The sequence below is a fragment of the Lissotriton helveticus genome, chromosome 7 (assembly GCF_964261635.1).
Source record: "Lissotriton helveticus chromosome 7, aLisHel1.1, whole genome shotgun sequence".
NCBI lineage: Eukaryota > Metazoa > Chordata > Amphibia > Caudata > Salamandridae > Lissotriton > Lissotriton helveticus.
Genome location: NC_136068.1, coordinates 1,577,262,565 through 1,577,279,253, shown reverse-complemented (window position 1 = coordinate 1,577,279,253; position 16,689 = coordinate 1,577,262,565). Strand labels below are relative to the sequence as shown.

General features: G+C 44.9%; 1 protein-coding gene across 10 annotated transcripts in view; it reads right to left on the bottom strand.

Moving 5' to 3' along the window:
- Positions 1-389: 389 nt before the first annotated feature.
- GFY (golgi associated olfactory signaling regulator) overlaps positions 390-16,689 on the bottom strand; it is a 242,513-nt gene continuing 226,213 nt past the window's right edge. For all 10 annotated transcript variants that reach the window (XM_078650967.1, XM_078650968.1, XM_078650969.1 and 7 more), the window contains 2 exons: positions 8,485-8,658; positions 390-1,240 (listed from right to left, as the gene is read on the bottom strand). In XM_078650967.1, coding sequence (XP_078507093.1) covers positions 1,041-1,240; positions 8,485-8,658 — 374 coding nt within the window. In that variant the 3' untranslated portion in view covers positions 390-1,040. The remainder of the gene's footprint in view (positions 1,241-8,484; positions 8,659-16,689) is intronic.

The following is a 16,689-nucleotide window of genomic DNA, read 5'->3' as shown; positions in this document are numbered from 1 at the left end:
TAAGATCAAGCGTGCTTGAGCAGAGTCGAAAAAGAGTTTACAACAATGATGAGGGAGAAATAGCGACAACCGTGTCCTAGGGTTCGACGTGGTAATATAGGTATGCAAAATTGACAGGTGTATGTTGCTGGTTGAGTTGTGGTACAGAGTGCAATACATCTTATGATCTGTCACAATAACCTTCGCCTAACCTTAAGGTCCTTTATAGGCTATTATTTGTAAGCTGGTAGCTTCAATTCTTCATCTACTCTACTATTTTCAGTTGACTTAATATTGGAGTATGTTTCTTACCTTGTGACTCATAAAAAAATTCTATGGATGCTGTTTACTGGAAGAACGATGAGATAAGAAAAAACACAAGAAAGCAGACGACCACCGAAGGGAGGGCATCATGGATATGAAGGATTTTAATTTGCTCAATGTTTGGAGGAGACAAGGCTAGTATTTAACGTTTTTATTCGTGTTACACACCATCTTCACATCCACACACTCATCCTTTGCCATTGTTACAGTGCAGTTCAGGACGCTGTCATCTCAGGACACTCTCAGTAAAGACCATCTTCAATTCCTGCCACTGTCAACTCTGGTCACTGTCAACTACAGTCACCGTTGACTCGTATCATTGTCAAGGCAGTAGTAAGGTAGTAGTAAGGTTGGAGAGTTCATAGATTTTCTTGTAGGAGCCAGGAAGATGTCGCATTTGCTATCCAAGGGAATCATGCTACCGCGCGTAGAAGATAGAGAGGCACTAGTGTGGCATTTCTACACATTTATCAAATAATTAATGAATAAAGAAACAGGGATCACTACGTAAAGCAAGGTTGGAAGTAGCTAATACCGTAAAGCATATTCACTCCTCTGGTAACTATTTCAGAAGATTCTTGTGCTTCATGGAGAGATATCGATGACTGACCATACCCTGGATCTGGCCTTTCGAACATACTGGCTTGTCAACTCATCTCCTGGTTTCCTATAGCCAGTCGGGTCAGTTGCTAGTGCAGGGCCCACAACAGAAATTTGGATATTTTTGAGACTCGTATTCAAACAAAATTTTTGTTTTGGGTCAAGGACTCCAGCTGGATGGCTTCCTGGGGGCGGGTGGGTTGGGAGAGGTCTGCCGGGGGCTGTGGCACTTCGCCGCCATCCTTCCGCAGCTTCTGCAGGGTGTGTGGTGAGTGCTCATGTGTATCACTGAAGGAAAAGAAGTCGTAGTAGTCCATTGGCGTGTCCAGGTGTAGAACTAGGAATAAAGAACAGAAAGAGACCGAGAATACATGAAAACCGAAAACACAATGTGATGTTGTTACTGCTGCTGTGCGATTCCGCAAATTTCACAATGCACACATCTCAATAGTAGGTAGCTCCCTCCCCTAGGGTGTCGATGCTAATGCATCAGCATCTGTGACTTTACAAAATCATATATCTTTCAAGGCCTCTAGGCATGTAGGGCCTGGTGTACTAACCCATGTGGAAAACGGGATGCAACTTTGCACACCCACTGGTTTGCAAATGGAGATGCAATTTGTGATGTGACCTTTGTACTAATAGGTAAAATCACAAATTACACATTTGCAGGTGGCTACAAAACAACCTGCATAATCAATATGAGGCGGGTTGCAATGTGTGTCTCTCTTCAAACAGTTGCAAATGCAGGTATTAAGGCCTGCAAGTGACTGCAAACCACCATCCTTGCATTTACCTTCCCAAAGGTGTTTTATTTAAGCAGCCCATGTCCCTAAATAGAAAGATGCTGCTTAAAAAAGTTTCCTATTTGGAAACACATCAGCGGAGCATAGAGGGGTCACATTGACAACCGCATCCCCCCCCCAACTCCGGTCCAAAGGCGGTCGATATGTTTCTTACAGGGGAAGCTATCCCCAAAGGACAGGTTCACCTTTGTAAATCATTTACCAACCAGTCAGATGTGTAGGTAACTCTTCTATGGTTTTCAAGCACAACTTCAACCAAAGTTTTGTGTTTACAAACCCTGTGGTGTGTCCTTTATTCTGACGAGTTTTAATCAGACGTGAGTAATACTGTGTATTTTTATTTTGGAGCTTTTGGGATTATGTGTAGTGTGAGTCCAATTTAGGACATTTTTACTAATCACATATAGGTGAGTCCAATGTAGGACATTTTTACTAATCACATATAGGTGTGGCATGGACAGACTGTTTTATCAGTGTTTCCCAAACTGTGAGTCACTGCAAACTGGTGGGTCATAAGCTGATTTTGGATGGGTCGCAAACGCCCAAGCAATAAATAAAGATGCCTTTAAGATATGTGTTTATCATGTCACATTTGCTGCGCTCAAGACAGAAGTCGAATGTCTGGCCATGTCGTCTGACAAATTGCTGCATTTTTAACTCAGTGATTGGCGTTTACAAACTCCTATCACTTTCAAGTCAAGAGAAAGGAAAGGAAAGTGAATTATATGACAACCTTGATGGAGCACAGGTGTGAAAGGAGAGGCTGTAGGATGTCATTTTTTGTAGCATGCAACAAAATGTAAACATCTTTAAGTGAACAGTGCATATTCAGCAGTTAGAAAAGCAAAAATGAAACACATTTCTTTGTAATTCTGAAGTGAGATGGAAAGAAAAAATTGTAATAGGACCAAAGCAAATCAAGACACTTTACTTGGTGGTGCACAAATTATAAATATTGACTAAAACCCAATTTTTACACATTATCATTTAAGTGCAATTGAGTTTTATGCATAAAACTGCATTTCTGTGCTAAGTTTGTGACCTTTCATTGGAAAATGTGCTGTCTGTAAATGACAGTGGACTACCACATGATACATTAGTTACATTAACTAATCGCCCGCCTCATGTCCATTAAATCTTGGTGGGTTGCGAAAGTTTGTTCTATAAATTGGGCTGTGGTTCTAAAAAGTTTGGAAACAACTGACTTGAGAGCATGGAAGTTGTTATAACTATTTACTTAAAGTCATGATTCTAGACAAACTGTCTAAGAGAATGGTACAGATAAATCCAGTGAAAGCGCAGAGTAATGTATTTATTCATATCCCCAGATCTTGGTATAGGTGTAGTGGTATTTCCCATCATTACTTGACAAGAGCATATATGATCTGTTCCCAGAAAAGGACAATACTTGATTTGCATTCCAATATGGGTGAGGCTGTTTGATTATTTAATTGACGACTAATTGGAGTACAAGAACAACATTTCTAATGTAATTTAAATGCAGTGGGTACTCCTGCTGTCTAATTGTTATCACAACCACATCCCCTATATGGAAGGTATAATCTGGCAGAGAATCTGCTAGCAGCACAACTGACTACTACAACTACGAGCTCAAGGGGTTCCTCTTTATAGAGGATGGATACTTGGCCTATCTCGTGGCCAGTTTTGTAACCACACTGGTTTAAGAAGGTTGCTCCATGAAGTGAGAATCAAAAACTCAAGCTTCAATTTTGGGCCACGTTAGGTGTACAGTGCATCCACTGGCATGTAGCCCATTACATTATTGTACAGATCCCTGTCCTGGGGTAGCACATAGGAGACTTAGTTACAACCCATTGTGCCGCTGGTGAGTCACTTTTATTGATGCACCAGCAGCGCTACGGCTTCCCCATATTTACAAGGCCATGTAAAGTCACCCTGTGTGACTTTTCAAGGCCTTGTGAATATGTTTCCTTTTCCCACTTAACTCTGCATGAAAGGGGCGTTCCATGGATGTTGCTGTCGGTGTTCCCACACAACATCCATAGAACTTGACACATTTCTAAACTGTGAATTGTGACTGGGATTAACGAAGCTAATTAAGGCACATGAGTGCCTGTTCTGCATTTGCTGTTTGAGTCCAATCCAGCTCACTTTATAGAGAACCTGCAAGGTAGCAGATGTTTTCACTGGTTCTCTTGATGAGGTAATAATCCTGCTTCTAGTTGTCATCATAGGATGTTTTGAGAATTTACTGACTATTCTCCTAATTACAATCTGAACCCGACTTTCTTCTTGTATCCAGTTCCTTCTTGGCAAAGGCTTTATATCCCTCCCAGATGCAGGGCCGGACTGGCTACCGGGCTTTTTGGCATGCTGCTGAGCTGGGGACTGATGTCACTGCGGCGGGGGCTAATTTTGTTGATGGAGACATAAAGAAAGCAAAATGAATTTTGTTCAGCCCACGCAGGACCCCATCAACGAAATCAGACCGCAGCTCGGCAGCATGCCAAAACGCCCGGTAGCCAGTGCCCTGCCCAGATGTTCTCCCTAAGGAGGATATGAACTACTGCCAACCCCATGTAAGCATGACTTTAAAAGTATCTACTTATTAAGGGACTTTGAGTGAGCTTTGTCAGTTTATCAAAGACAGACCTCAGGGGCTTGTTTGCTACTAGTTTTTCAGAAAATTGCTTTTCATAAAATTGAAATAGGTTCTTAGGGGCACTCTTACGACTAGTGTTGGGTAACTCCCTGGTGCCTTTGAACCTCAAGCTCTGTTTTAACTATATTTCTGAGGTTATTGTGCTTTGTCCAATACTGTAATGCATCCCCCTAGTGGGAGAAGTAGCATAACTTGAATGAGCAACTACATTTTAGTGGTGGGTGCATCTTAACAACTACCTTAGGGAATTAGGTTTTGATTACCTCTTGGAAAACTCTATGACATCAATGTCCATATGATTGAAAGGATCACGGAGAAATTGTTGCTCCTTAAATGTAGGGAAATCGTACAAGTCACTAAGTACAACTCCATGTGGTATAGCTATCTTACCCCCAAAGACATCATCACAGTTGGAACTTTTTAGACACTATCCAACATGAAACACAGCAAATCGTGTATCTTAAATTTAGGTTTGGAGCACTTCCAACCAAAAATTGCATGGACAGATGTAATAAAATGGAGTCTAGCAATGACCTCTATGACTGCAATGTAGGTGGCATAGAAACTATTCTAAACTTACTATTTTCTTCAGCGACTTGTGCTGTCCATATGAAGTGGCTGGTCCCATTACTCAAGAATCGTGGTGTAACAAGGAACTCCAATGGATTAGCGTTGTGCTATGGGACTGAGCGAACGTCAATATACTATGCAGTGGCATCATACATTTGGTCTGCTTGGATGATTAGGTGCCTAGCATTTTTTTTTGCAGAAATGATTAAAAATATATTGCACATAGCATAATGTGCTTTATTGTACACTACAGATGTTATAGTTGAAATGATTGTCCCTATTTCTATACCCATATAATAATGCTGGCATAACTATTTTATTATGTATGGCTGCTTTGACTGAAAGTAGTGAGTATAACTGCAAGAGAGGGAAGGGAAGCATGGAAGGCGGTGGGGACTGGTTAAGAATGACAAGTAAGGTATTGTATTCTTCCCACATTTCGGTCAGGGAGGAGATGCCATGTTCTATATTCCTCCACCAGAACTCCTCTACCGTTTTGTAGCAGTTGAAAGCGTGGGAAGATGATTTGAGGCTCCCTACATTTATAGACAGGTAAAAATTGAATTACAGGGATGTTTTTCACCTCGGGGTTCTTAGTCACAGCATAGGCAACGAGAGTGAAGGTCCAGTTGTCTATTTGATATCACTCAGAAACCCTTGGTGAAAACCATCCTCGTTATTCACAGTTATCCTTCTATAATTCAATATGCTGCTGCAAGTGATGCCACTCAAAGTACTGAATGTTGTATCTTCAAACGCCATTTGCTATTTTTATTGGTTATGTCCTTCAAATAGTAATCTATTTATATGCTGCAAGGATAGGGCACATTGATATACAAGGTGGGGAATAAGTGGACATGCAAGTTTTGGGAATAAGCAATTTATAGTTGCAAGGTGATGTCATTGGGTAGGGTGTTCAGCAGACAAATGACATACGCCATGAGGGAAGCATGACGCTAAGCCATGGGCAATGGATTACTGACAGGATTTGCTGATCTGGACCAACTTTCTGGATGGCTGCAACTGCGTTACAAGGTGAATATGGACAAAACAATGACATGAACAGAGGAAAATGTTATCGACACATCGGGTTCAGAGGGTCTGCTGTTACTGGAATATAGTTTCATGGGTAGGGGGTTGGCTGAATGTTTGGAAAATGCAAAGCATAGCATGGCCTTTTTTGACCTCTTTCCAGTAGTACCGTAGTACTACTAGCGTTGTGACAGTAGGGATGTGGACTGTGAAACAAGAATGAGATGTTTCTTATTGACGAAGCTGAAGTAGAGAGGGTAATAAACAGGGTGCAGCCAATGCTCTATGGATCTACTGCTATTAAGGGCAAGACGCGATTCAATGGCTATTAAGGGGAAGACGCGTTTAATTGGCAAAAAATGAAATGTCATATTTGGGAGCACCTCATGCACTAGCACTGGATAATGGGGTGCCTGAGGTATTAACGTATTATCAGTAGTCAAAATCCTGTGGGCTAAACCTAGAGGAGGGGCAACATGGACTGGTGGTGATGGAGCTGCAACTGGTGGAGAAGGGGCTTACATCCTTTACAAGGTGTGGAAGGAATAAGCTTAGAACGCAAAAGAGAGATTATGATGGAAAGAGCACAGGGCAAAAAGGGAGAGTGCTGGACATATTTTAATCTCACCATTAGTCAGAAATATGTCACCAGTAACGAGTTCAGGGAGACTGGAATGAAGAGGTTAATAAGGGAAATGCTTCTCGGGATACAAACCAGCTGGGAGTTGAATTTGTGGGAGATGAGTTGGATGGGGCAAGTAGATTGGCAGGACAGGCAGGAAACAAGACACAGGCTCTTACAGTGGAATTCAAGGAGATGGTTTTACGGCAAGCGAGATCTGTGTGTCCATCCACCTGGGGATGCTAATTGTATAGCGCTGTTGTTACTGTCCTAATTCTTGGCACATTTGAGTTCTAGCTTGATATGGGCCTGGGACTGTGTAGGTAAAGAGCTGGGAGGCTCGACTGGCAATACAGGCGAAAACTTGATATAAGAAGCATAGGTAGCAGGGCGATGTTCATGGAGTAAGGTTGAAGGGAAATTTTGTTCACCACTATATGTGGAATACATTAGTTCAGGATAGTGGTGGCAAAGGAGAGATATGTAACTGGCTTAGTAGACTGGCAGGTTGAAACATTAGGGAGGCGCTGGTGCATTTCAGGGTTATGAAGGGTATTATGCTACATGAGGGCTTGAGTAGTGGTAACAGGCTTCCTGTTGTCAGGAGGATGGACCTGTGTGGTGTCAGAGAATGGAAACTCAGATCTGTGGCCACTAAACTGTACAATGAACAGGCTGCATGCTCAGAGGGATTGTAATGTACAACAGCTTGGAACAGATTGTAGTGTCCAACAGCTTGGAACAGATTGGGATACATGAGATGGGGCCAATTATTATCAAGGCTGTGGGGGTAGGAGACAAAACAACCAAGGCCCAGATGTTTTTGGTGGAGCTTTTGAAGAGGATAGAGTGGGATTTGAGGACAAATGGGATTGCACAGATCTTTTAAGCTCATGTCCTTCCAAGGAGAGTATTGAGTGGTGAGCGCAAGCTGACATTCATTGACTTGGTGTTATAAGAAGTGAACTGGGAGGTGTCAGGGTTTTCTATGGCAGGGAAGTTAGAGACGGGTCATCAGCTGGCGTTGTATATAAATTAAATATGCTGTTTGGAATTGATGGAGCACACCTTTTCTAAATGGTGAGCTGGATGTACCAGGTGAGGATGTTGAAATAATTGGGGCAATGGTGGAACAAAAGTAAGTGGAAGGGGGAGGAGAAGGAATATAAAGAACACCTCAGGGGAGGGTTTTCTGGTGGCTGAAGTAGAGAGCTCAGGATAAATCAGAGGACATCATGGAAGGTCATTAGCAGAGAAGGAGACAGAACATTATCAATGAGCAAAAGACGATGCAGCCAGGGTCTACTATAGGCAGGCTGGACAAGAATTAGGAAATGATTCATGAGAAAAAAATACAGTTAAGGAAGTTAAGAGTTAGATATATTGTTAACTGTTTGATGTTTAAAGGTGGGTTGAGGAGGCTTAGAGCCCGAAGGGGTGTGTAATGCTTAGTTGAGGGGGAAAGGGGTAGTGATAATTGTTAGTACAATGTCAGGGGCTTTAGGAATGTGTCACTGCTCTTCCCCAAAGAGGGATATTTGTAAATGTATTTGGTTTCCTTGAACTGTAATGTTATCCCCAGGAAAGTTATTGCAGCCAAATAGGAAAAGGGTGGTCTAGTAGTGGTCTCTAAAGGGTATGCGACCTATGTGCCGGGTGGTTCCTGCCGATAGACATTTCACCACCAGCACTGCAGCACCTAATTAAACAGCGCTGCAGTTGTAGGGGTGGAAATCCATGTACGCAGGCTGGGAAGGGGACCAGAGGATATGGGGGGCACCTTCCAGTTAAGAAAAAAGAATGGAGGAATTACCACGGGCCAAACACCAGCAGCAAGAGTTTTTGCCACGCTGTGAAATGTCCGCAAATCGTGTCTAAAGTAATCTCCCATCCCCAAATATTCTTACCAGGATCTTCAAATCCTTCACCATAGAGTCGGTGATGGGAAAACATCTCACTCTTGTTGGTTCGACTGTAGATGACGTAGATCAAAATCAGGAGGCAAACCAGCGCGCCTACTATGCCAAAAAACAATACCAGCATCTTCCCGGTAACTCTGGGCTGCTCTTTGAGGAAAGGTCCTGCCAAACGAAAACATAAGATTTTAGTACTCCTCTTCTTCTTTACACCAACATACTAGAAAACCATTTCTTGGAAATCTTTCAGAAAAGATGTTTTCTACAGGACAGGAAGAATGAATCATTTGTGATGGTTGATGTGCATTCAGTGTTGACAACTAGGAGGGTAGAGAACGCCAATCTCATTATTTGAGATTGACACTCACTAAATCAGCACCATTCCAGCAGAGGTCTGCTGCTGCAGCCATGTGAACAAGGAAGATTATTCAACCTTTTTTACCCAAGGTTAGGTAAGACCAGGGGGATAGTATTACCGGATGATTTAATGGGTGTTGGGGCTAGGGACCTATTTCACTAAGTGTATTAAAACCATAATTTCCATAATAATTGCAAGCGGTGCTTAAAAAGCAGGAAGCAACTCACCCTACTTCCCCCAGACCCGATTAAACAATGCACATACAAATCTCTAGTACACGCTATCTCGAGTATACTAGTTATGTTAACAGTCAAGTAATGCCCATTGGACAGAGTTGGTTCCCTTTGTTCGGGTATTGTTTCATTTCTTTATTCTTTTTGTCACATTTAGATTCTTTTCTTGTTTCTATAGCCAACACGTGTTTCATCATAGCAGGGGTACACCAATACTTCTTCAGATCTGCAATCCTGTTGTCCACGCAAATTTTGAAATCTGTATGGCGGTTTTAAATGCCATGACGAAACACGTGTTGGCTCAGAAACAAGAAAATAATCTAAATGTGACGAAAATAATAAAGAAAGGAGACACTACCCAAACAAAGGGAACCAACTTTTTCCAATGTGTATTACTTGACTGTTAATCTAACTTGTATACTCGAGATAGCGTGTACTAGAGATTTGTATGTGCATAGTATTACTGCATGCCTTAACCCACAGGGGTTGGCCATCCTATGGATGAGATTACCCACAGACATTAAGACTCCACTCATCTATGTTCCAAGTTTTCCTCAGTGCTTGAAAGTATGTGGCATCTGGGGACTAATCAGTACTTAATTTGCAAACAAATAAGTGCAAGGGCTCAGGTCAGGAGGACACTGCAGCTTGCACCACACATTGGCCCTAGCAGCGCTGTCATTAATAGTATCAACACAACTAGTAACCATCACTCTTCTACAAGTGTGACAATTTCGAATATTCCAGGCTCTCAAAACTATAAGAATGACTTAGGTGGTCGGTAATAGTGTTTTTTAATGTATATTGAATTAAAATTTGACAGCTGTTGTGGTCCTCTCAAAATCAGCCAGAAAGCACAACCTTGTGGCTGACTGCCACAAGCGCTGGTGTTGACAATTAAGTGCTGTTGCAGAGCACCAGAAATTACTGGCACATATTAAGGACTGGGACTATTCCTGGTGATCTACAGTACACCTTTTGCACTTGCACCCAGATTATTTATACTCCCTGTCTGGTTCAGACCCCTGAGCACGGAACAATGCAACATTGCTCACTCCTTTAACTGCTCTTACCAGGCCTCCATCTGTAATAGCACTGGATTCCTCATGTCTCAGAAACGCTATCCCTCCCTACAGAAGCCCCACTATCATCACGGAGGTGCCTCAACTTTGGGAAATGTGGTGTTCTTTTGAAGAAGGCAATTAGCACCAAGAGTCCTGTGGTGGGTTTGTATATAGTCTGCTGCACTGTTGCACTGAACGTTTATCCCCATAGGTGGAAACAACTAGCCCATCTCTCTGTAGGAACATTATCTTCTTTACTACACTCCTCACGCTGCCAGCTGTAGAGTGGAAAACCATAGACAGGTTATGTTCATTCTGCTTTGTTCTCCACAGCGCAGAGACTATTTTCCCTAAAAAGTCACAATCTATCCAGAGGAATACAGTGTGGCAAAGAATACCATATGTCCAGGGGTTTCCTAAACCTGCAAGTACCTGCTTACCTAGCTTATTCACCATGCAAAGCACAGATACAGTAGACGTTTTAGGGAACAAGTGAACCTAGATACGACAGAGAAGTGATGGAAGGTATCTGTAGTTGATATTAAACTATGTAAGTTTAGGAAAGCATGAGGTGTAGCTAGCCATAGAGCACAGGTTAAACAGATAGGAATACACCGATCTTGTTTGTCTGTATAAGTGACATCATGTTCTTTCCATTTCATAACAGGAGATCTCTGATGTGCAGGGATTGTGCAATACTCCTTGTGCACAGATATGCCCACTGTGCTCTCCTAGTTGCCCATTTGAGAGACAAGTAGAAGAGTTCAGGGCTTGAACCTCTGGCAAGACCAGTGCAAACAGCGGTATGTCATTGGTGGTTGAGACCTTTGCATTTCTATGTGGACAGACCGGAGGAGATATTGGATCAAAGTTCACAAATTATACAATGAGCTCAGGGAAAAGCATGGACAGAATGTTGGAAAGTTGGACGAGTTGGCCCGAGGGAATGGTCTGAGCTGAGATGTGGTTTCAACAAAGGACATTCTTAACATACAAATTTTCTGGTGATGAGTCTCCATTGTGTGCAAGTAACACCCGCAAGTCTCATTGTCAGCATACAGGAATTGACGACAGAGTGGGAGGCAAGTTTAGGCTGTTTCTGCGTTGGATTGGCTGCCCATCATTAGGGCCTGTGAAGGATGACTCGTTGGTGCACAGAGAGGTGTGACTAGTTTTTTCTGTCAGTCTCCTGGCAGCTGCTGAGACTCACAGGGGATCTAGGTGAATTTGATACCAGCAGGGTTGATGGGCACTTCACAAGTAACTGGTACATCGGACAGTGACAACAGGCCTGAGTCAGGTAAAGTGGGGGGTAACGAGTTCCTGCACGTATAGGTGGATTCCACGATTCAGAGATTCTTGCAGCCACTAACACTCACATGCAGTCCAACTGCTCAATGCTGAGGTGTGGATCTGTCAGTGGGCGTTGATGAACGGTGGTGAATGCTTGATTAGTGACCTTGGTGGGTGGCATCTTATTTGCAGACGCCTGGATCCTGGATAAATCTGTGGTGGGCACCAGTACTGAGATGTGATATGATCAGGTGACATGGTGGGAGCATTGATCAGTGTGTTTTCTATGTGCGTGTCTGGATCGCGTCTATGTAGATGAGCACAGTGTTCGTCTCATGTAGGGTGGCCTGCTGTGTGTCGCAACACCCTGCCTCTCCGTGCTGGAGTCTGATCTGCTGTAGTTCAGGCTCATTTTACGCCTGTTTTGATTGTATAATGCCAGTTGGTGAGATGTTGTGTTGAGGGTTACATGGTGCCATTTCATCCATGTTGGCCCTGTGATAATCACAGGGCCAACATGGAATGACATAAAAGCAGTGGTGATGAAAATGATGAAAAAGAAGTGTCCCGCCACAATTCCAGCTTGGTGCCAGATGAGTATGCTGGTCTGTTGCTTGAAGTGTGAGTCTATAAGGATGCTGAAAGCATTACAACAATGTACATAGTTGTGATCTCATACAGGAAATGGAGAGGGAAATTAGATCCTGCCCAGATGAGGCTCCATCTACACTCATCAACATTTTATGACTTTGACAATGGGTCCAGAGCTGCTGGCATTATAACTGACTATGCTTCAGTTGATTCAAGCAAAAACTCACGGGAGAAGCGTATACAGGATTGGGAGGATTATATGCTAAAGAGGTATGCAAGGTTTACCCATTCCTGATGTCCAACAGTCAGACCAAAGTCTCCTGGAGTGATATTTCCAATCATCTTGCCTAATGTCACTGACAAGATGTCAGCTTCAGGCCGAATTTTATTCAGTTCCCTGCAATCAATAATCAGCCAGTGAGTCTTCGGTTTTGAGCACTGAAATAATGTTTGCCCCCATTTACAGGACAGCGAGTCCAGGTGAAATCTCACCACACCCCAATGAAGGTGCAACAGAGCAGAGATTGACTGCTGGTAGTATAAGTAGTGCCCATATAGATACATATTAGATGTCAAGGACAGTCCACTTTTACAATGGTCTAGTGATGCCAAGTGTAGGACTGGTGGTGGTGTACTCCTTTAAATAGAAGGGAGAGGGGCGTGGCAGGAGGGCGGAGTGAGCGGACAGGTCTCTCGATTGCTCCGCTCCAGGCCCTTACAAAAGCAATTTTCCAGCAGCTCCCCGGGGCACTGAAGGGGCACTGAAGGGGCCCCATGGCGCGACCAAGAAAACTGAGGGCCTCCCGCCGACTCACGGAGTTTGGCGACGACGTTCGGGGCTTGTCTCGGGGGAGAGTTAAGCGATCCAGTGTTGCGGGGTGGGCGCCGGTGGCTCCTTGTCCTTCCCACAAGGCGAATCTGGAGGATATTGCCGGGTTGGGAGCAGAGTGCTGATCAGGACCCAGTGCCCCAGATCCCCCCCATTACGGCGTTTGGCAAGTTCGTCAGCCACCCCCTGGAGGGCATAGCAAGGTTTTGACTGTGCAGCGACATCTCCCTCCCCCACCTGGACCTGAGGAGGTGAGAGGTCCAGGTCAGGCCTACCCAGAATCAGATCAGCAGCTGCAGGCGGGCTGGGTGGCTGGGAGCAACGAGGACACCCGGGCCCCCGCGCCCCCTCTTATAACAAAACACAAGCCTTAATAGTGGAACTAGCCCCTGAGGGGTGAGTACAAACATAGAGCGCAGAGACTGTGTTCTCTGGGCATACCCCCTGGCGTGGTGGGATTGAAGAGGTGGTGTACTGGTGACTTGGGGCCACGACAAAGCCGCAATAAAGGGCTTTGCCTACATTCGGAAGGTTAATCCACAGTAAAGCTCCTTATGTGGACAAACAGGGGCCCGGAGGGTCAAACCCCCTGGTAAGTTCCCCGTCACGGCATCTGTTCCCGCTCCATCTCCAGCACGAGTAGCACCCCTTCCCGGGAGACGAGAAGCCTTGTAGACTGCTGCATCCCAGCACACACAGGGATGCCCGCAGAGGAAGCCGCTCATCTCGCCTGCGGGCAGGGAACGTACCCTCCTTTTCAATTCTGATAGTCTCCCCACGCCCCGGCACCCCTCTGTGTCCTCTCTTGGCACCTCCAAAATGGCAAAGGCCAGGACTAAAAAAGACCAAACACTAAAAGACATGCTGTACAAACTCCCACCTCAGCATCGCCCTGATAACCCAACAAACTTCCTGCTGCCCGAGGGAGATAACGAGGTAGAAACCCCCATCACTCGCTCCTATTTGCAAGTCACTATTTTCGTCACTTAAAGAGGACCTCCAGCAGATCAAAGAAGACCTGGCCAAGGACTTGCAGGGTGTCCGGAGAGACAAACACAACTGCCAGGGGGGAGGAGTTGGAACAACTCTGCCAGGAAATAATATATCTCTCGAAACGACAAATTGATCTCCAGGCACACACGGAGGACTTGGAAAATAGATCGAGACGTAACAACATAAGGATTCAGAATGTGCCATCCTCCACAGAAGCTGGAAATGTGGAGGAATACGTAAAAGCTGTCTTTGCTCAAATTCTGGGGGGGGAGGGGGTGACACCCATTAAAGATATCTGCCTGGACCGGGTCCATCGGGTGGGGCTGTCACGAGTCTCTAATAGGCCTCCTCTGGACATAATAGCCTGTGTTCACAGCTTAACCCTAAAGGAACGCATGCAAAGGCCTTTACGGGGCTCTGATGCAACGATTTTTAGGGGCCATTCAATACAATTGTTCCAAGACCTCTCAGATATCACGCTTCACATATGGTGCATTTTTGCCCAGTGACTTCCTTTCTCAGGAACCACAACATCTCTTATGCATGGGATCATCCATTTCGCCTAATTCTTTAATGGGAGGGGAAAGCTCATCAGGTCCGGTCTCTGAGCGCCACCTGTGACATACTCTGAATCGAGCAGCCCAAGTCCCAGGCTGGGAGTTCAGATGAAGCTTTGGTCAGGGGGCCAGTGGGAGTCAACAACAGAAGTCGGAGAGCCAAAAAAACCTCTAAAACCAAGCCCTGAGGATTTCGCGCAAGAAAGAAAAGCAGTGCTGGAGAGCCTTGCCTGAGGAGCCACAGCGAGAGAGCAAAAATGAACATATGCAGAGTACCCCAGTAGCCTGGGGGAGCCCATAGGCCGCTATTTAAGCCTGAGAATGGAGCAGCCCCTCAGGACGACCTCAGGCCATGACAAACCCCATCAGGACGGTTCCTGATGGGTGGGAGGGGATCTTCCCCCCAGAGGCTTTATTCATTGAACTATTTAGTTATCTTGTTTGTTTGTTCCCCAAGTACCAATATATGATGCACTTAAGGAAGACCCGGACCTCGTTCACGGGGACCCACAACATCATTATACATACCTTCTGGGGAGGGGGGTCAGATAGTCAAGGTCCTTCCATACGGCTAGCTTCCATATACACAATATAGCTTCAGGTTGTTCCCTAACGATTCTTTCCTTGAATGTAAAAGGGCTGAGCAACCCGGTTAAGCAGAAGGTTATACTATCCTACATGAAAAACTTTGGGGTAGATATCTGACTTCTTCAGGAGAGTCCTCTCCTATCGAAGGACACCCATCGCCTTAAATCTAGAGCCTTTCCTCAACAGCTATTTTCTTCCACTGGGCACAAGACGGGGGAGTGGCCATTCTATTTTCTAACACATTCAAAGACGCTATTGTCCTAAATTGGCTGAACTCAAGGGCTGCCTTTTGGTACACCAAATACAGCTGGGCACACACTCCCTCACATTGGGCACTATATATGCATCAAATGAGGGACAGGAATACTTTATCCGGGAAGCACTGGCAGAATCACTTCTCTCACACGACCGTCTGATTCTGATAGGGGGCGACCTTAACCTAGTCATGGACAAAAACATGGATCGCTCTGAACACAGTGAGGGGGGTCAGGGTCTTTCTCAGCTGAGAGCATCGTTTGGTTAAAAGAAGGTGACCTTGTGGATTTTTGGACGACCAATGACCCAAACACGAGGGACTTCACATTCTTCTCTCACGGACATAGGACCTACGCAAGAATATATTATTTCCTGTGCTCCCAAGACCTATCGCGGCTGTCACGCTTGGTGGAGATCGAACCCAGATCTCTCTCCAACTACTCAGCATTAGTCCTAGAGCTACACTCCCCCCTACAATGACAGGCTCAGAGACACTGGCGACTGAGGGAGACGCTCATATGCAAACCAAAGCCCAGGAGAAAATCAGGAAGGTCATCACTGACAATTTGGAGGCCAATGATTACTCGGAAGTCCCTCTCGCTATAATTTGGGATGCACTAAAAGCAGTGTTCAGGGGAAAACTCATATCACTGGCGGCAGTTGAAAACAACAAGAGAGAACTCATGAGGGCTGAGCTCCAAGAGAGGGTTAGAGAGTAAGAGGGAATACATAATCGCACAGGTGCCCCCCAGGGTATAGCGTCAGCTAGAAACCGCCCGGAAACAACTAGCCGGCCTAGACCTGGACTGGGCGGAATTTGCCCTGCTACACCTTAAACACCTATATTATTTTAAAGGTAATAGGAGTGGCAGGCTCCTAGCCACAAAGCTACGTGCCCAACATCTAGCCAACTCGGTCCGAGTACTTCGGACAGAGAATGGGCTGGACCTGACAGACCAATTCAGGGAGTTTTACGCATACCTCTACACAGAACAATCCAACTCACCTGAAGATATAACAGACTATATCCATGACTCCTCGGTTAGTAAATTGACAGGTGTCTCGGCAACTTCTCTAGATGCCCCTATCCTATTTGAAGAGGTCATCTCAGTCATCTCAAGCCAGAAGCCTCTAAAATCTCTGGGCCCAGATGGGTTCCATGCTGGGTTTTATAAGGCCTTCTGCTCTAAACTTGCTCCAATCCTTACCAGGCTCTTTAATTCAATAGCTGACTCAGGCTCTCTCCCGGCCTCTATGCTGGAGGCTACCATAACCGTCCTCCCCAAACCCTGTACCATTTCACTTCTCAATACTGATTTCAAGCTCTTCACCGGCATTCTGGAGTACCTTCTCAATCCTCTTATGCAGGGTCTTATCGAACCCAACCAGGCAATTTTGTCCCGCAGAGGCTTTGTGCAGATTATACAAAAAGATT